This window comes from Leopardus geoffroyi, chromosome C1, assembly GCF_018350155.1.
Source record: "Leopardus geoffroyi isolate Oge1 chromosome C1, O.geoffroyi_Oge1_pat1.0, whole genome shotgun sequence".
Taxonomy (NCBI): domain Eukaryota; kingdom Metazoa; phylum Chordata; class Mammalia; order Carnivora; family Felidae; genus Leopardus; species Leopardus geoffroyi.
Genome location: NC_059328.1, coordinates 217,168,884 through 217,190,211, shown reverse-complemented (window position 1 = coordinate 217,190,211; position 21,328 = coordinate 217,168,884). Strand labels below are relative to the sequence as shown.

The window sequence follows — 21,328 nt, the reverse complement described above, 5'->3', positions numbered from 1 at the left end:
CCTAAGCACTTTCCCAGTCACACTGGGTCACCGGGGCAGACGCTAGCTGGTCTGTCTACAGGCTCCCCCCTTCACCCCAGGAATAGCAGAGAGACTCCTGGAAACTGCCTCACCCTGACAGGACTTGCTATCTGTCTCCAGACACCTGGACCTTTCCTCATCAATCACTTCCTGAAATACTACTCCTGCTCACTGCTCAGCAAGCGGCTCAGAGGTCACCTCCTCCGAGAAGCCTTCCTAAAGCACAGCCTCAACCGGGAACCTCTCCTCAAAGCCCCCTTAGTGCCCTCCTCACAATGCCGTCTCGTGACCTCTGTGTTACCAGCATCACTATGCGGGTCTGTCGGAGATGCTGACAATTTCCGAAGGGCAGGGTCTGGGTCTCTGTCCCCTGGGTCCCAGTGCTACACCCGGCCCGGGAGTCTCCCAACGGCACCCGCTGCGTAAATGAGCAAACGAGTGAGTGGCTCCAGCACCAGGACAAACAGAGATGCTTTGTTACCGGGGCACAAAGCCAGGTGACATGGGCAGACCCGAAATAGAGATGTTTCCCTTTCCGAGGGGACTCCTGTCTTCTTTTTACCTGGGGCCTCTATAAGCTGAGAATCTCTACCTATTAATTATTCTTTTGCTCAAGGGCACCTGCTGTTTGTCAGCTCATGCTGAGAAAACCCAAACCAGCGTGCCGCAAAATTAAATTTTTAATTAAGATTAGACTTTCTCTTTCCCGAGGAGGAAAATGCTCAAAATCAAACACCGCTCGGTCTGTGCCTCCTGCGTGTGGCACATTCCTTCCTCCTCACACAACAGTGCTCTGCAGAGAATGAGCTTCCCCTTCAGGAGAAAAGTCAATGAGTCTTGGGGGTGGCGGGGGGAAGGCCACCCCGGAGACCTTCTACTGGCACCCCACGGGCCTTGTGTTAATTTGAACCACTGGCAGAAACAAACAGCCGGCTGTGAGGAGGAAATAAAAAGGGACGAAAACGCTTTTTAGGCGGTGAAGCTCCTCCGGGTTCCACGACCGCTTCTGGATAAAAGGAGGAGAGCTCACCCTCGCCTACGGGCTTCATACGGAGCCGCTCAGGAGCAGAGGTGAGGCGTCCGGAAAATGACACGACGGCAGACAGACGCCGTCACGGTGCCACGGGCCCTGCACCCTGGGGAGGAGCCCCGACTGTCAGGGCCACTGCTCCACGCTCTCCAGTGACAAGAGGGAAAGAGCACCGTCTCTGTTCAGACTGATTTTTCTGTCATCCTAAACCTCACCACTTACCTGCTAAACTTAGTGCAGTTTGTTGAAAAGAAAATCAAGGCCGTCAATAAAAATCCCAGCTGGGAATCCAAAGAAAACCCACAGAAGGGTGTGACAAGTGCCTAACGCTCCCTCTGCGGGCGAGACGTTGAGGGCGTATTTCCTGTTTCTTCCCAGATGTGAGCAGGGAGCACCCACTGCCTGCCGCCCGAGGACGGTGACCCGCGTTCGGATCCAAGAGCAACTGATCATTGATTACCCAAGCAGAACACAACTTGAGAAAACAGGAGGCATGGTACCACCACGCTTGAAAAGAAAGCAAACACTGAGATTCTCTTCTCTGACAGATTCCAGAAGATTTATTGCAAAATATCACAAAGAGTCCACTTGAGGCTTGCGATTATGTCATTTAATTGCTGCGTCTGTGACACAGAAGTCAGGGGTCCCGGAGGCGCTGACCTAAGGGGCCACCTGTCTCGGGGGATGTCGTGCGAGGGCGCGGAACAACGGCGGCCCTGTGGATGCACGGGGGGCTGCCTCTGAACAAAGGAGCGCTTTCTGGAGACGCGGAGAACTCCTCGGCACAGAAGGGACCTGCTGAGGACGGGCAGCTGCGCTTGCTCGGCGGGAGGGCTCCCTGACTGGAGCGGGGCCGTCCCGCCGGGGTCTGTCCATCCACACACAGGGCAGGACAAAGAGAACTTCCTCCGCATGAAGGCAGAGTCCTGGTTCCTCATCCACGGGACGTAGTCAACCTCTGGCACGTTCTAGCAAGCCTCGACAGAGTCACCCTTCAGGAGCACGGATCCATGCTGCCTCCGAACATAACCCTTCCTACACCTCTAGGCATTCACTCCAGGAAATTACATGCTTCTGAAACACCAGCAGAAAACCAGTTTTTAGGAGTGACCATTCTCAATTACGGGCCGGCACGAACATGGGGGCTCCGGCAGAACCCCCCCCCAAACTCCCCAAATCAGACAGCTCGATACTCAAGGATCACAGACTGCAACACCGTCACAAGGGGAGCCGCCGGCCTCATTCGGCTCCTTCGATTTAAGTTGACTGAACGTCAACGAGAAGTTTGAACTCAGCTCGTCAGTCGCACGGGCCACCCTGCAAGCGCCCAGTGGCCACGTGGGGCCAGCAGCCTGGGCAGCAAGACGGAGGAGGCTCCCGCTGGTGCAGAAGCGCGAACCGCGTTCAAATCCCAGGTCCGCCACCTGCTGACTGTGTGCGGCTCGTGGGGAGACTCTCAGGATTCGGAGGGCGTTTCCTCATCTTGAAACAGGGGTAACCACGGTACCCGAGTCGTGGGCAGCAGGCGGGTGAGTGTGAGAGGCTCGTGTGACGCCCCCACAACATGCCCTGCGCAGAGCAAGCGCCTCCTGGCGTGGCCCGCGTCACTGCCACCCCAGCATCGCTCCGTCCTGGCGCTCTGATCGTGGACCATGCAGGCGCTCTTGGCGGTTTCACGGGAGTGGGGGGGCGTATCTGCAACTGCCCCATCTTCCCCCAAACCTCCTAGCAACGGTGCCGCCAACAAATTTCATTCGACGGGCGTCTCCAGAAGGCGCCCGGTGGGACCAATCCCGTGCCAGGTACCGTGGTTACAAAACGCGAAGCGGAAAGAGGTGGCCATTTCAAGGCAGCAGCCCGGCTTCGGGAAGGGGGTGGGGCCGACAGATCTTCCGTCTCCCGCCAGTTAGGAAACCCGCTGGCAGGTGCTGCAGAGAAAGGTCAGAGCTCCGGCGGGGACAAGATGTCCCCCGACCAGGACACCCAGCGGTGGCAGCAGGGACAGGCACGTAGGAGGGGACAGGAGGGCACGGAGACCGTGTGGACAGATCTCAGCATGCCTTCCCGCGTCATCCTTTGTTTCTTCGGTTTAAAAACGTGTTTTTCCTGGTGACAAAAGTTACATATCCTCCGTTCCAGGTCCAGAATGTTCCTTGATGGCTCCATCTCTTCATCTCAGGAGTGAGACACCCGAAGGGTCATGCCCCTGCCCTGGGTCACCCACAAAGCACCACTGAGGTTGGGGCCCAGGGGGAGAAGGCGTCCAAGGGCCTCCGGGGGGGTTGCTGGCACACAGGCAGGAGCTGCTAAAAGCAACGCGGAACTGGGGACAGAGGGCACAGGAAGGGAAAGGCTGAGCGCGAGGTGGCTGTGCCCAAGCCACCCGTCACTGCTGGGAGTGAACGAGAAGGGGCTGCCTGCCCGCGTTCTATCATCAGGGCCCAACGCTGGAGTGGCTCGAAGTGGACGCCCACGCCACACCCAGGTGCAAACATATACGTATACCACACAACTACACGTGTCTGCATATAAACATATAGACGCACGCACAGCACACACCTACACACGCATATGCATATACGTGTCTACACACACACACACACACACATAAATACCCCAGGCAAATACACACACATCTGTGTATACAGACATACACACATGCACACACACAAAAATACGTGCACATACACAAAGGTATATACATGTGTATACAGGTATGTATACTTGCATGGACATATAAACACACGAACATACACATACACACATACGTGTAAACACACACACACACACACAGATACTTCTCCCAAATGCTGCTTACGTGACAAAGAACATGATTATTTAAAAGTTATACTGGTCCCTTCCCTCCATCCTAACATGGGGAATGTGTAGACTACAGGTGCTCCAAGGTGTGGTTGCAAAGAACCAAGTCACTTTTCACAGAAGGCAATTTGAAGCTTTAAATAATCTCACTGAAAGAATAAAGTTCTTAATACACAAACTCTTCTTTTGATCTTATGTCATTCCTCTGTAACACGGTGAACGACCAGTCGCGTGGTTTAAGTGATGAATTCCGAAGCTTGACGGCTCATCACAGAAACCGCCCATGACATCCCGGCAGAGGACAAATAAAGCCCTACTTGTGCATGCGTGTGTGACACGCTCTCTCACACGCGTGTGCACAAGGGCAGGAGAGACAGAATGATGGACGGACGGGTGTGGCCATCCCAGGCACACTCAGGGCTCCGGTCCCCAACGGTCAGCTACACCCGGCCCTTCCCAGGGACATACCCAGAAGCGTGCCCCACCCCCCATCCGGGCCCCGGGGACGAGCAGGCCCCCTCGGGATGCAGGCCGAGCGTGCTCACACATCACGTCCTGCCTCTTACAGAGCCCCGCTCTCCTGCGGGGTGAGGAGGTGAGGAAGGACAGCCACTGAGGCCGGAAGGACCACTCACCACTTTGAGCTCCGGGACAGATCGACTCAATGTCCATTCCTGGCTATTCACAAAGGCATCTGTAAAACAGGAGGTAAAGCAAAGTCAGGTGCCACAACTCACTTCAGCGCAGAGTCAAAATGCCCCCAACGTGCCATTTCCCCAGCCAGAACAACACCGAGGATGGTGCAGACCAGGTTCTCATGCTACTCCCGCCCCGTTCCTGCTCCCAAGTCTGCGTCTCCTAAACCATAACGCACGCTCCATCTAACCCCAAGGAGCTTCTAGAACTTAGTCCCTCCCCACCTCAAATGTCCCCGTTGCCCGAGCCCCACAGGACCACACTGTCCGGGGGTGAGTTGAGACCCTCCGATCCTGCTCATTTGTCATCAGGAAGACCGAGGAGGTCCCAGGCTTTCCCAGAACTGCCCCTACAGCTGTCAGTGAACTTCTGGTCTGTTTTTCACTAAGGTAGTCTTGTCTGAAATCCCACCAACAAAGTCATGCAGAGAATGACTGGGCCTGGAAAATCCCCATGTGCACAACACAACAGCCATTTACAGTTCGGAAGACCGTGCTGGGGTTCTGGTCCTCCCAAGCACAGGACACAGCGGAGATCCAGTCAAGACTGTACGATACGTCCGAGAGACGAGGGGTCCCCAGCCACCGTGGGGACTCCACAGAGCCAGTCCCACCCTGGCCAGAACACCAGGGGCGGCCATCACGGGTGCAGGTCAGGTGCGCCCACCCACAAGAGAGGACACAAAGGACCGGATTCCCCACGCCTCCCGCTCACCGTCTCTTGTGGACGAGACCCCACACCACCACGCGCACTATGCCCTCGTCAACAGACGGAGTGAGTCACAAGGAGGTGACAGCCGTTCCCACTACGACCAGCTGAGGGCAAACACCTCTCACTTTCTATGTATTTTCCGCAAACTCAGAAACGTTCATCACTCCACGTTACGTCCAAGAAGTAGGAACGCGATTCACAAAATACCTAGAAGTCAAGCAATGCCATCAGTTTCAAATAAACATGGGTGCTGGGATAGAAGCAGAGGGCATAAGCGTGCAGTGCTGCTGGGGGGTATCACGGAGAAGGACAAGAAATGTGTCTGAAGGGAGCAAGGTGAACCCGATCCACAGTGACACGAAAACGAGGCAGGTGGCCGCCCAAGAAACCAGACTCCGCTGGCCCTGCAAAGACGCTTAGGAGGTGGGACGACCCATCAAAAGGACCCTGTGCTCAGGAAAGGACGGGTCAGTGGAGAAGACGGGCGGCCACAAACAGATGGGGATGCGAGGCTGATGCATGTGCCTCGAATCCTCAGCTGGAAGCTGGAAGGGACCGGTGTTCAACACTGGAGACACTGGACCCCTGGGGACCCGAGTGCCTGGCCGGCAGGCAGAGCGATGGACAGATACATCGGCAGGAACTCAGAAGGAAAGACGTTCGTGAAAACGAAAACCGAGAGCTGCTTCTGACCCCTCCCCCAATGGAGCCAGCACACTGGGGGCTAAATACTGGGGGTGCACCTGAACACCCACTCTTTGGTGAGCCCAGCAGCCCCCAGGGAAAACACAGCCTGCAGACAGATAAACAATGACAGAGCCAGCAAAGAGATGACCCCGGGAAGGCACTGGGCGAATGCTAACTAACACCCTCACGGGCAAACAGCATTACTTATCGAGTTGCAGAACACGTCTTTTCCGTCACCGACTGCTCTGTTTGAAAAAAATGGGGATGTGGCCTTACAGATCTACAGGGTGACCCCAATGATCCAGGGGAGTCAATGACAGTGACGCTCCCAACATGAACCGCACGAAGAGCGTCCCAGCGAGTCCCCCTGTCCCTGTCACTTGCAACAAACCCAAAGCTGGCTTAGGTAGATTTAGATATAGCCACATAATGGAACACTAACTGGCTGGGAAAACGAAGCGTCGACACGCAGAAATGCAACCGTTCCCAGCGTAAGGGGATACTACACGTGGAAAATACATACACAGGCTTGTTCGAGAATATTTCCGGTCAACAGTTCCTTGACTGAAGGTTTGGGAACCGGGTGGCTTGAGGGCAAGGGCAATGAGGAGAGTCTTTTCACTGTTACCTCTCAGAATCCTGTTAAACTTTATCCCATCTGGCATGTAAAAAATATATACAACATAGTTTTTAATACGAACCACAACAATGAAGCAACAGGCATAAAATGAGAATTGAAAGGAGCGTGATTCACGAACAAACTGCTGATTCTAAGTCACCCACCACCTAAGATTGTGTTCATCACAACAAATATTAACTGGCATTAGACGGGGGTGCCTGGGTGGCTCGGCTGGTTAAGCGTCCAACTCTTGATTTCGGCTCAGGTCCTGATTGCACAGTTCGTGAGTTCAAGCCCCAAATTGGGCTCTGTGCTGGCAGTGTGGAAGCTACTTGGGATTCTCCCTCTCCCTCTCTCTCTCTGCCTCTCCCTGGCTCATTCTCTCTCTCTCTCTCAAAAGAAACAAATAAACTTAAAAACAAACCAAAAAAACCAAAAAACAGAAAACCCTGATCGCTGGTCAGAACAGAATGCTGCCTCAGGCAAAGCTAAATGAAAAATAACCAAAGATTTGCAAAGATGGACATCCCAGGATAAGCCTTTATCCTTCTCCTCCGTCGAGACCTTTCTGAGGGCTGGAGGCTGTGGCCCCTGCCTGGGGGAGCTGGTCCATCTCATGGTGAGCGGGCCAACACCAGGCCGGCTGCCCAATTTCAAGTTCCCAGGGCAGCGACACTAGAAGAATGAACATGCATTGGGGGCATGAGAGAGAGAGAGAGAGAGAGAGAGAGAGAGAGAGAGAGAGAGAGAGAGAGAGTTTTCAAACCACTAGAATCAAAAGTCATTTAAGCTGCATCTCATTTTCAGAAGAGACCACTCTGTGCCCCACTCAATTCCCCCCTCTTGGATAGACAGGACTAAGAAAATGCATTCTCACACACCGGCTTAAATGCTACGCAATTTGAATTTAAAATAAAGCACAGCGGTCACCCCCGATGGACGGCTCTCAGCCTGTGGGCAACACTGGGGCTCCCTCAGCCACCGTCTCTATGGGGCAGAAAGGCCCCAACTGTTTGGTGCCGTGGGGGATCCCAACACAGTCGAAGAACTGAGGGAAAGGAGACATGAAAGCATTTCTTCCCATTAACAAGGCACCAATTCAAATTACGGGACTTAAATTTAAGTCATAATATTAAAAAGAAAACGCTCAAAGAACTCCAAGATTAGGGACCATGAAGTAATAAGGAACTTTTATTTGGAGTAAAACACTGTTAGCTTCTCTGGAACAGAACTCTGAAGGCAGACATACGAGGACACAGCCCTAGAGGGGGATGGTTAATGCAGAGTCACAGGGGTGGGGTCGGTAGTTACATGAAGAGGCAGACAACCGGTTTCTCCACATCAGGGGGAAACGATGTTTTCAATTAAACAGAAATTCTGAGTTGATAACCAAAATATGTGAAACTGAAGGAAAACACCCCAAATGCCCGCTGTCAAAGTGGCACAGATTCCCCAGGCCATACCCATGGCGGATTACTGTTTTGGTGTTCCAGAAAGTTCTAAACAACTACAGGTGCGTGCCAGCAGAGTTCCTTCCCAACTTAACTTCGTGTTAAGACACAGCAAGTCCGATACACCTCAGACTGTGAGGATGCTTGGTAACCACAGGAATACACCGGGTCAGGGTCATCACCACGATGCCGAGCGGAGAGGCCGCCCCAGCAGCACTGCCGAAGGTGAGGTCCCGGAGGTTCGGAGAATTCGCGCTCACGAGAAAGGTGCAATTCAAAGTTATCTGGTCAATTTCAGGGTATCTTTAGCAGGGTTTTTTTGTGGTTTTGGCTTACGTGTATTTTTTACAGTCGACTTTCCCTCATTTTAATCATCTTTTTAAATATGCAAGGTCTGAGCCGGGACTGTCATTCCACGTTGGGCGAGGCGGCCTGAGACAGGAGCGTATTTATACTACAGTGCTTTATTCCCGTCTGGGTCCCCCGCACGCCCGAGGGGACAGGCACTCACACACGTGGCACGGACGTGGACGACACAGCGATGGAGGGCGGCTTCAGGGTCAGAGCGGAAAGGCTGCCCGCACTCCTGCTAATGATAAGTACATTCACCGTCTGCTTCCAGCAGGTGCCACACGGACAAGGACCACTCGGCACCTGCACAGGGGCCACCAGGCCGCCGCCAGCCCTGCTCAGCACCCCCTAAGCTCCTTTCCTTCCTTCTGAGGGGTGACCGTGACTCGGGACTTCCTAGCACTGAGCCCATGCTGCTGGTGGTGCGGAGGAACGCGGTCACACAAACACGGAGGGGAAAGGCCCTGCCCCCTGCCCTCCAGGCAGGCCTCCCCCCTCTCAGGAAGGGGCGCAGAGGTCCGAGGCGTCCCTGCACCGGTGTCCATCTGGCTTCCTCCTCCCGAGGTGCAGGGCCGGCTGACCGGGTCTGATCTGCAGGCTGTGAGCAAGACGAGGGCCTTCCCGCGAGTCCAAGAACAGCTCGGACAACTTGGAAACGCAAACAGAAGCCTGCATCCACGTGCCAGAGAAAGGAGCCTCCAGGTGGGAGCTGCCCTGCTCTGCTGGCTCCAGTACCCGCCTGCCTCCACGCCCCTCGCCGCACCCCTGCACCACAACACAACCACATGCTTCCTGCTAGGCTCTGAAACACACAGACTGGACCCTCTGCAGAGGACACACACACAGACAGGGACCCTCGGTGGGTCTCAGGAAAGCATCTTCCGCGCGTGACCCCAGACGTCCCAAAGTCCTGCCTTGTTCCTTTAAGAGGAACCCCGCTACGGAAGACACGCAGCTGATCTCAGAGAAAAGCTCCTCTCCCCAGAGTCCAAGCTGCTTTTCTTTAGCATAAGAGACTCTTGAAAACTGAGAACAAACTGAGGGTTGATGGGGCTGGGAGGGAGGGGAGGGTGGGTGAAGGGTATTGAGGAGGGCACCTTTTGGGATGAGCACGAGGTGTTGTATGGAAACCAATTTGACAATAAATTTCATATATTGAAAAAAAAATTTTTTTTTTACATTTATTTATTTTTGAGGGACAGAGCACGAGTGGGGGAGGGGCAGAGAGAGGGGGAGACACAGAATCCGAAGCAGACTCCAGGCTCCGAGCTGTCAGCACAGAGCCCGGCGCGGGGCTCGAACTCATGAACCGTGAGATCATGACCTGAGCTGAAGTCGGTCACCCAACCGACTGAGCCACCAGGCGCCCCTCCCCGCCAGCTGCTTTTCTAAGAAACGCACTAGAGAAAAGCCAAGGGGCAGAGAGCCTGTCTTTCCAGAACCTCCCCTGTCCAGCCACACTCCTAGACAAGACTCTGGACCCCGAGGAATGCAAACATCCACAGACGCCGACAGGTAAGGGGACGGCCCTAAGAGCGTCTGGAACAGGGAGCCACAGGAAGAAACCACCCGGTCGTTCATTTATATTTTTACTCCAGGAAGAATGGTGAGGTCCCCCTCGCCCAGATTTTCTTGAAATTCGTCCTGACTACTAAACTCCCTTTATTCTCTGCTTGCTACTAACAGTAACCGAGGAACATGGCTTTAGGTCTGCCCTCAAAAATATTCATGTGCAGAACCACCAATTTAACCGGGAATTTTAAGGCCCTCATTATACTACACCAAAAATATATGTTCCAACTTGAAAGCCAGAAACATTCCTTTTTGGAAACCCCCCTGTGCACCAACGAGCACGCACAATGGGGCGCGGGTGGAGCTGTGGGGTCACGTGCCTGCGTCCCAACGGCTTCATCAGCTCCCTGCTGCCCATCAGGGCTCCCAGATTGATCATCTAACTCCTAATGGTAGGAACGCACGTGAAGAAAGGACCCAGCAAGCAGACGGAAGCATGATAATTCCGTGTTAGACTTCAGAAAACCCGCTTTCCCCCTCTGTGCCATTGTATCTGGTACCACTGCGGCACCGACCCTTCCAGACGCTTCCACGCTCTTGACGTATTAAAGGCAAAAATTCAGGTCCTGAAACGGATGGAATCTTGCAAACTGGCTAAAATATTGCACTTTGTCCTTCAGCACTTTCCTCCAACACCTCCGAGTTAATTTAAATGCGGGGCATGAGTGAAGATGGCCACAGACCACATTAACCTTTCGGTTCCGGCAATAACCAGGAATGCTGGGGGTAAAATCTACCAGTGAAATTACCCCTTCATTTGTCCTATTTTTGCTGAGCCTGGACCAAGCAGTTACACTTGGACATCAGAAAAACATCAAGCTGTAACGTGACTTCCTGCATGCTGAAGACGAGCACTCTGTAGGAATAAACACACGAATCTACTGGCGTAACAGTAAATTTCATTTAAAATAATTAAGAACAATCTTATTAGCATATCAGGCGGGGGGGGGGGGACTAAAGCCAAAATAAAAAAGGGACACGCTTTAGTTTCTGCTGGACTTCCTGCCTCCACCTCTCCCACTGACACGGAATATTCTGTCTCGCCCGTGACACCGTTGGGAAAGACTTCTGAGGAGCGCAGAAATGAGTAAACGCACGTCTTCTTTACAAAATGCAATTACATTTCTTTGTGATACAGGCAAACAATGCCATTTTTCCATCACAACTAATTTGGTTTGAGACAAGTGATTTCAGTAATTTAAAAAAAGCAAACAAACAAACAAAAAAAAAGTGGGACACCTGGGTGGCTCAGTTGGTTAAGCATCCGACTTTGGCTCAGGTCATGATCTCACAGTTCGAGAGTTCCAGCCCTGCATCGGGCTCTGTGCTGACAGATCAGAGCCTGGAGCCTGCTTTGGATTCTGCGTCTCCCTCTCTCTGTCCCTCACCCGCTCACGTTCTGTCTCTCTCTCTCAAAGATAAACAAACGTCAAAAAACAAAACAAAACAGAAACAAACTTAGAAGAACATGGCCCAGAGTACACGTGACTTTCCCACTGTCCATCAACCCTGTACATCCATACTGAACGAAGCACACAGAGAAAACAAAATACAGCATTTCGCTCGTGTTTTACGACTGAACATGTGATACTGATGACCATCTCCTGAGCACCTGCGATGATCCAGGCTCATGAAACAGCACAGGAGGCCGAGAGTAGGTTCTCCCTCCTCCCGGCTGCTCCGCGCAAGGGTCAGATCAGCGGTGGCAGATCTCAACTCCCTCCCTCTTTACCTTCGGTGTTCCTCAAAGTCTACCCCCCACCCGCTCTGCCTCAGACTCCAGCTCAGAACTTCAGGGTCTTGACAGGAAATACCGGTTGGCAGGATGTGCGCCGTCGGTGGGAAGTCGGTGCAGCCACCGTGGAAAACAGTGTGGAGGTTCCTCAAAAAATTAAAAACGTAAATACCAGGTGAGCCGGTAATTCCACGACTGGGTATTTCCCCCCAAAGGAAATGCAAACACTAATTCAGAAGGGTATCTGCACCCCCGTGTTTACTGCAGCATTATTTACAACAGCTGAGACGCAGACGCAACCTGAGTGTCCGCAGACAGGCGAATGAGTGAATGAAGATGTGCTATGTATACACAGGGGAATATTGCGCCACCGTGAGCGTGAACGAGACATTGCCACTTGCAGCAACACAGACAGACCTGGAAGTTTGATGCTACCTCACTCCGCGAAAGACAAATACCATACAATGTCACTCGTACGTGGAATGAAAAAAAAAAAAAGAAAACAAAAAGACAAACAAGAATCACTACTAGTACAGAGCACAAGCTGCTGGTTGCCAGAGGGGATGGCGGTGGGGGATGGGTGAGACAGGCAAAGGGGACAAAGAGGTACAAACTTCCAGTTATAAAATAAACAAATCATGGGGAGGAGGGGTTGAGACGTACAGCACGGGAGTAAGTCAATAACACTGTAGTGACACATAAGGGGACAGATGGGGACCACACTTAGTCTGGAGAGCACCCAGTAACACACAGACCTGCCGAATCACGAGGCTGTACACCTGACATTAGTGTGACATCATGTGGCAACGATACACTTCAACAAAAGAAGAAAGAACTTCGGAATCTGCATTTCCAACAAGCTCCCCGCAGGACTTCCCTGCTCCGCTACCCCAGTTCTTCAGCTTTTCAGAATCTGCTCGGCAGTTGTCGCGAACGTAAAATTGCAACGTTGGGAATTCAGACCGTGGCGGGGTGGGGAACCCGGCTTCTCCCCCCTGGCTGCCATCCCGACGTCCAGGGTCCCAGGGCAGAGGGAACTCAGTGCCAGAGCCTCAGAGACAGGAGTCCCGGTTGGCGGTGTCCTCAAACTAGGTGACCTTCTGAGTCCTCACTGGTAAAATGCAGGTATTTCCCCCCTGTGAACTCCACAATGACCTAAGAGATGATGTGGCCTGTGTCCAGCACAGGGTCTGACTACCCACAGGGGAAGCCCTCCTGCTGCCTCTGGGCGTGGGATGAAGGACAAGGCTTCAGGTGCCCCATTTCCGGGAGTGCCACAGCCACTGGGGTGGACGCACGCTAGCTGTGTTGGGGCCACAAGTGACAGTGAGCCGTGGGGGAGCCCGAAATCACACGTGGCTCAAAAAGCACTGGCCAAGCTCTCACAGCACAAAGCGACCTGAAAGTCTAAAGTGAGTAAAACCAGCTAAAAGGTATTGTCGGTTAGTTTTTGACCCCAGCCCAACTGCCGTGACACTGAACCAGGTGTAACTGGGGTTGAAAGGGGTTGACAAATGACAACTTCACATGGTTCAGCCTATAGCCCACGAATGCACAGGCAAAAATCATATCCGTGTGGCATAATTACTGACATAGAGGGGAAATGCTGCCAAATTCTAAAATCCAGAAAATACCTATATTCAGAGCAACAGGGCAGGAGCACTAATAAGCTGAAGCAAGAGCTCTTCCAAGGGACTTGAGCGGAGATGAAGTCCCGCCCCTAAGCCCCGCCCCCCGGAGCCCCGCCCCCCAGAGCCCCACCTCCCAGCCCATGAGAACCGGCCTACCTACCCAAGAACCAAAGAGAAGAGCTCAGCTCCCACCTAGGCTCCAGCTCCTCTCCTGGCCCTGAGCCCTTCCTCGGGGCTCAGAGCCTGCAGCTAAAGGCTCGCCAGTGACCTTCATTGGACAACAGAGAAGAAACCTCATTTCCCTACATTAAACTCGCCATCATTTGGCTGGTGGGCTCAATCCCCAGCAGAGCTATGGACTCTCGTTTCTTCTTCCAAATGATCAACCAGAAGCACTGCATGTGGCCACAATTAGAACGACTTGATGGTCTCTCCTTCCCCCTGCGATCCCGTTTGGCTCCAGTGACCACAAATACAGGTTCCCAGCAAAACTTGTGAAATGATGCACAAAGGGTTAAAAAAAAAAAAAAAAAAAAAAAAAAGGAACCTGAAACTGCGGGTGAAATTTTACAAATAACGCATTACCTCAGGGACTGAGATGCTTATTTAAAAACCTTATATTTCACAAGGATTTTATTAAAAAAAAATTCTTTTGAGCAACAGAAAAGTGAAGGAGCATTTATTTTTACTTTAAAGCATTCGTAATCCCAAAATATAAACCGGAACAATGGGAAACAGCATGCACATCCACACAGAACAGGAGCGCGGGCGGAGGCCGTGGCTCCCACTGTGGCATCATTTCTGTGCTGAGGAAGGACATGCACGTCCTTAATAAAATAAAGAACTCCATTTCAGTGCAGCAGGAAAGAGCCACGCTGCAAACTGGCTAATACATAATACGCTGATGTCTCGCAAATGGAGGACTTAACAGAAGCTCACTGGCACCGTTTGCCATAGTAGGATTTAATTTCTTATTTGAAAATCTCCGAATCTCTGTAGTAAATGGGATAAAGTGTAAACCACTGGGATGCCAGGTTTGTATTAAGGTTCCCCAGAAGTTCAGGTTGCTTTCTTCAGTGGCCTCAAAGATTCACGAACAAGACAGTTTCCCACACCCCTGTTCCTGCCAAGGTGCTGCCCCTTCATAAGCCCCTCCCAAAGCAGGGTGACCAGTGGGGCCACCAAGACACCCCCATCCCACCACCAGACTCGGCCTGCAAGGCAACCCAAGTACCTTACCCCGAGCCCTGATGTGATCCAAAACCCACGGGGCACCTGGGTGGCGCAGTCGGTTAAGCGTCCGACTTCAGCCAGGTCACGATCTCGCGGTCCGTGAGTTTGAGCCCCGCGTCAGGCTCTGGGCTGATGGCTCAGAGCCTGGAGCCTGTTTCCGATTCTGTGTCTCCCTCTCTCTCTCTGCCCCTCCCCCGTTCATGCTCTGTCTCTCTCTGTCCCAAAAATAAATAAACGTTGAAAAAAAAAAAACATTTCAAAACCCTTTGCGGCACTATTCACAATTAGCGGGACCCTTTCTTCTCTCCTAAAGGGCCCCCAAAGCAAAATGGTGCCTGCCCAGATGAACTCCAGGGAATGTGCCAAGTTTTTAACTTTTCAGAGGATCATGACTCCCCCTTCCCTACACTGTCCACAACAGGGTTCCTAAGTGTATCACAGTGCTCCTTGTTCCAAAACCCTGAGGACACCACTGTTGTGGCTGGTGTGCAAAGAACTGCTTGGAAGATGTGTCTGAGGATAAGAAAAGTAGAGGGTTATGAGGACCTGGGAAAGAGAACGCAGAAGTCTCCTTTCTCTCTTCAAACATGAAAACAGATGCCCATCAACAGCCTCAAGGAGGACAGGAGAGCCAGGCAGGAAGGGGGGGAGAGGGGTTCCTCTGTGCAGCTCTGGGCCTTTCTAAGTTCTCTGTTTCCTTCAGAAGGACACGCATTTCACTGCTGATGCTGCTTCAGATAGTTGATTCATAAACAAGAACTAAACTAAAAGCCTGGGCCCTGATTCCACCTGATTCCTGGTCCACTGTTACAAAACCAGGGTGGTAACAGTTCCAGCAGCAAACGTCTTTCTGGGGCGGCTTTGGCTCCCCAGGCTGGATAGCCCTATGCCCCACCTCTTGCTAACCTGAGACAGAACACAAGCAATTCAACATACACAGGTGACAGGTCTGTCTCCAAGCTCAAAATGGGCCCTGTCACAGCACGGAGGTCCCCAAAGAAGCACGTTCCCCCGGCACTTCTGGCAGAACACCACACCTGCCAACCTCCTTAGTTCAGCGGGGTCTCATCTTAGTTTTCACTCCCAAACCCTGACAGCTCAGGGACGAGTTTAGACACCATCACTGGGAGTGAGATGTTGCAGGAAAAGCAGGGCCCACAAAGCCTCGTGCAGAAAGAATGCGGTTAAGGCACCAACAATAAAACAAAAACCGTTTCCAAATGTGGGTTTTGACTTATGCTAGCCTTATGGCAGCAGGATGCAATCTGGACGTGGCCGTTCACTTCTCGGAGCGTATCTCACGGCTGTAAAGCGTGAATTCTGGCTGTGCAATGCTCCAGAGGTTTTGGAAAGAGGGACAGACTCAACCGGGGGCTGGGGAACCCCACTTGACCTGCAGGAATTCAAAGGGGCCGCAAAACTTTCAGGAGAAAAAGGACATTCCCACGATCAAATAGGTATCTGGGTGGCGAACTACCGTGTTACGAGAAGTCAGCCCCAACCTGCCCTGAAACAGAAGCTGATCCAGCTACTGCCACCCAAAAACCTTATCCTCTACATCACCACAGTCCCAAACCGGAGACACTGCCTGAGGTCTCCCTGGTCCTGGCCACAAACCAGGCAGACACAGCCTGTCCCACTCGCAGGCAGTAACACCTGACCCCCGCCCTCCCGCCTCGCAGAGTAAGGAAAACTGTGGGGCAAGGAGAGCATGGGTCCAGGCATGGGGTCTCTGTGACACCTCACCTACCCCAGCTCTTTCCTTCTTTCGTGCCCACATGAGCCGGGGGTCAGAGCTTATCGGGTGCCCATGGTGGTCCAGGCCACCAATGGCCACCGCGCGGCCCCCAGACCAGCCAGAGGGACAGGCCCTCCGCCCTACTCCGCTTTACCGCCAGGACACTGCCATCCCAGGCTCTGAGCACAGAGTAGGCTCCACACTGTCCTTCAGGACTCAGGTCGGAGCCTTGGGTCACAGCTTCCATAACGTGGGTAGGTTAGCAAGGACTTTAACTTGTATGGCCGGTGCGATCAACAGTTAGGACACATTACTGAGGCCCACGACAGAAGGGCTGCAGTGAAGTGTCCCCGACACAGTGACCCTGGCAGCACGCCCCACCACAAACACGCCTGCCCTCACAGCCAAGGACACAGAGCCTCCTGCCAGCGGCTCCCGGCACGGCCAAGACGCTGGGGAACATTGTTGCCCAGACCAGTCAGAATCCCACGTTCTACGAGACTTAAAATTGTAAACAGAACTGTTAGGATTCCTGAAAACAGGTTAATGCCTAAAATGAAGCGGCAGGATCCCTGAAAAGGAAGACATTGAAATAAGGACAATTTAGGAAAAGGTAGGAGTAAGACATTACGAGAGAAAACAAAACTGGTAGGAGGTTAAATTCACAGCCATTTTTCCGAGAGGGCTTACAACTGATTTTCTTACTGAGGTCTGAGTGGACACACGGATTGCAAGGGAATTTCTGCCACGCGGTTTAGATGCCCCAGGTAGGCAACAACCGCTGTATTTGTGGGCATTATGACAAAGCTGAAATAAGCAAACTTTTCCCTGGTTAAATTAAATGCTAAGGAAACAGGAGAGAAGGCCCAGATATTTGCAATTCACATGCAGAATTTCAGTCAGTCCTGTGCTGGAGAGAACGCGGCCAGGCAATTTTAATTCCACAAAAAATTGGACACAGTCAGTGACATTTTTAAATTCACGGTGCGATTAATGTTTATGATAAGAGACAGGCAGACGACAGACGACAACGGATCCAGAAGATGATAGGGGACCAGCAATCAGAATTTACCGGGTCCCTACAGCCCCAGCCAGGGAGCCAGGGTCACCTGTGCCCCACGGCAGGGAGAAGGGCACAGAGAGGCCGCTCATCTGTCACCACCACCTACAGAGAAATGTCACCCCTCTGGAACTGCGAGGAGTCCCGTGGGGTCAACCACTTCTGCAGGAACTTCATGGGGACGGACTCCTGGAAACACGGGACAGGTGGGAAGTTTGCTTCAAATCTGCGCTCCGCACCCAGCAGACATGCGACTTTCAGCCAAGTCATTTAGGCTCTTTGGGCCTCAGCCCCATCGTCTGTAAAATGAGAGGGCTGCAGGAGGTCCTTTCTGACTCTCACAACCTGGAATCTTCTCTTCTAGAACAGCCTTCCGTGCAGACCCACAGCTGCTGGCGCCTGGGGTGGTCCCAACCCCTCTCACCTCAACGAGCCCACCCTGACCACCAGGGAGGCTGCTGAGACCCCGGATCCTTCACGTGGCCTCGTAACAGTCTTCAGCTAAAATTATCCTCTATTTAGGGGCACCTGGGTGGCTCAATCGGTTCAGTGTCCGACTTCAGCTGAAGTCACGATCTCACAGTTCGTGAGTTCCAGCCCTGCATCGGGCTCTGTGCTGACGGCTCGGAGCCTGGAGCCTGTTTTGGATTCTGTGTCTCCTCTCTCTCTCTCTCTGCCCCTCCCCAGCTCACACTCTGTTCCGTCTCTCAAAAATGAATAAATGTTAATAAATAAATAAAATAATTCTCTACTTAATGCCAATAAAACTCAAACCAAAACAAACTTAAAAAAAAAAGGGATATTCTCTTTATAGGATGGAGACAGGGCTCATCTTGAGAGTTAGCCTGAATGCTCCCCCCCACCCCCCACACCCCCCCCCCCACACACACACGTACCCCTGCAGCCCATCAACAGGAAATGGGCAGTGATTTCACGGTACCACTGCTGATTCTGTGGCTGTGTTACAGGATTAACACGCTGCCCATTAGCCTGCAATGCCCAGCAAATCTAATCTGGTCTGCTGTGCTGGCCAACAAACACAGATCCGCCTCTCTGTGGGCTTGGTCCCCGCCTCACATCCAAGACTCCGCCGGCAGCTGCAAAGTCCAGAAGCCACAGGGTCATCTCCGTCTTCAATATGTAAATGCCTGCCGTGCACTCCAGGACCCCATGTGACGCCTGGGTTCCCCTCTGCCGCTGACGTTCAGGGTCACTGCTGGTCGTGGGCAAGAATTAAAAACTAGAAAACGAGGTGCACCAGGGGAGCTCAGTCGGTTGGGCGTCCGACTTCAGCTCACGTTATGATCTCGCGGTTCAGGAGTTTGAGCCCCGCGCCGGGCTCTGTGCTGACGGCTCGGAGCCCGGAACCTGCTTCGGATTCTGTGTCTCCCTCTCTCTCTGCCCCTCCCCCGCTCATGCTCTGTCTCTCAAAAATAAACACTTAAAAAAAGACACTGGAAAACAAGCACGCCAACTCCCTCCCCACCCTGTACTGCCCATCATGCGCCCCCCACCCCGAACCCCAGCACGCTCCCTTCTCCACCGTCCTCTGTTCTCCGCACAAAAGAATTACGCAGAAAGGGGCTGGCAGCGGTCACGGGCATCAGTGGCAGGCACCTCTGCCTAACAATGCCATGCGGGGTCTACAAATGCCCACCTCAGTCCGCTCAGGAGGCCCCCTAGGAAGGACGGTCACTACCCTGCCCATCTCCTTGATACCTGGGCTCAGGGCTCATGGCGTCCTGTGCACGTCAGCGCTCTCTCGGTGCCACCTGTGGCGTGTGACTCACGCCCCACCTCTAACCTCTTTCCTCCAGCACGGTTCCCCCAGTGCACCCGCCCCCGCGCCCTGCTCGGCTCAACAGTCGCTACTGCGACGGCACGGATGCAGACCTCCCCCCTTTCCCCTGACAAACTACCACACCCTCACCCAACCCCAGCTGTGCATGGAGAAGCCCCATGGCAGATGCAGCATAATACGCCGGGCATCCAAACGGAGTGACAGAACACGTCCCGTGAGCCCAGGGTCACACACCGGGCAACTGATTGGTTTGATAGCATCCAACAACCTCGAAGGTGGTCTGGAGTTTCGTCCAACCAATCTCACAGCGGGGGGTGGGGGGGGGGGTATCTCCGTTAACGATTTGGGTCCTGCTGTAATTCCCTGCCACGGGCACGTATTATTTCTGTAATAAGAAAAGGCAGTAACGCTTTCTCTTTGTACGCCTCCAAGAACCACAGTGTCGGGGGCGCCTGGATGGCTAAGTCGGTTAAGCCCCCGACTCTCGATTTCGGCTCAGGTCGTGATCTCACAGTGCGTGGGATCGAGCCTGGCATTAGCGCTCAGCACGGAGCCCGCTTGGGATTCTCTCCCTCCCTCTCCCACTGTACCTCCCCAGCTGATGCACGCAGACACGCACACTCTCTTGGGGGGGGGGGGGGATTTTAAAAAAGGAAAAAAGAACCATAGTGTCAGATGGTCCATCATCGTGGTGGTCAAGGAGGCATTCCGTGGCGCCTTCCAAGGTCAGGCTCAGCGTCCAGGCACCACAAAGCATAACGAAGAAGGAAACACAAGGAGAAGGTCTCCATCATCTCTGTGCTCCTTACTCCTCAGACTGTGACTGTCAGAGATTCTTACCTGGTTACGAAGTTACGAGGTCCGTGGAAGGTAACAGCTACGAGCTCTTTTGCTACATCTACTCCCCAATTCTCGGGCCTGTGCCACCATCTCCTGCCCGCCATGAACACTCTCTGCCCACCTGGCACAGCTCACAGCCACGTGAGCTCCCGCCTGGGAGAGGCCCTGACGGGCATCCCGTTAACCCCACGCACGCAAAACCAGGTTGAGCCGGGAGGAAGAAACCTGAGTCCCCACGCCTCCTGGCGCCTACTGACTCCTAGTAATATGCCCTGAGTGTGAGGCGTGCTGACCTTCTAGTTACACCAGGAACCAAGCAGGTGCACCTAATCTGGGTATTCCTCATTCTTTACACTCTTAACCTTAAAGCCAAATGGACGGTTGCCTATACGCCTTCCGGTACCAGAGAGCGATTTCTCTCACCTCTTATAAAACGTTCACGGTAGGTTTTGCAAAATTAGTAAGACGTCCAAACGGCTAGGTTTTCCAACTGGAAAAGCCATTAATTACCTCCTGCTAGGGAGCAACTCGTAAGACCGCTCTTACTGCAGAGGAACCGAAAATATTTCTAGCAGATAGATGATTTTCTACGTGTGAGTAAAAAAAAAGCTAATTAAAGTCGATCTTCCCTTAACGCAGTAGGATGGCGAGTACCGCTTCTGATGGGCTTTTAAGGGGTTTCTAGAAATACCTGCACGTGATCATATGGGCACGGCCCCGTCCTTCCCTCCAGCCCTCCGTGCCTGCCTGCGGAGCGCTGGTGGCTGACCACTCCAAGCTGAGACCCCTCCAGTCACTGCCCTGGGAATGAAGACAGTGGTGTGGTCCAAGGACATGACCCCCGGAGGGCACACAGATTGGTCATGGGTGTCAGGGCCCAGCCCCCTTACCTAACTTGGGACAACTCTGAGAACTGTCCACTTCCAAAGTCCTGCTTTGCCCATCTTCTCGGGGTGCCTGAAGTCCTCTGGTGACTGCACCGCGGCCCCACACCACCCTCCTCCCGAGAGCAGGCCTCGGGGAAAGTCCTGCATGGTGCTCTCCTTCCAGAACCTGCTTCCTAAGGAGCTGACCTCCCACAATGGCCGGACCTGATGGGAAATGCTGCCCACCGGGGAGGTTCTCGCACCACACAGCCACACCCAGGGGGCATGTGAATCTGATACAGGTGACACAGAGAACAGCACCCTGCCCGCTCACGGCATCCGGCCAGCATCCTGACGTTGCCGCCCACGGCGTGTCCCATGCACTTACTGACTCATTCATTCCCCCGGAGCTCCTGCAGCCAGGCCCCAGGCCAAGAACGAGAGCGATACCCGTGACCGACTCCTA

The 21,328-nt window shown here is 53.2% G+C and overlaps 1 protein-coding gene across 20 annotated transcripts in view; it reads right to left on the bottom strand.

Annotated features, from left to right (window-relative positions):
• The window catches only part of AGAP1 (ArfGAP with GTPase domain, ankyrin repeat and PH domain 1), a 553,911-nt gene that overhangs the window by 360,111 nt on the left and 172,472 nt on the right, over positions 1 to 21,328 (bottom strand). For all 20 annotated transcript variants that reach the window (XR_006713257.1, XM_045481824.1, XM_045481825.1 and 17 more), the window contains exon 2: positions 4,507 to 4,565. Coding sequence is in view for 19 of the 20 variants with exons in the window: in XM_045481824.1 (XP_045337780.1) it covers positions 4,507 to 4,565 (59 nt within the window). In the remaining variant the exon portion in view is untranslated. The remainder of the gene's footprint in view (positions 1 to 4,506; positions 4,566 to 21,328) is intronic.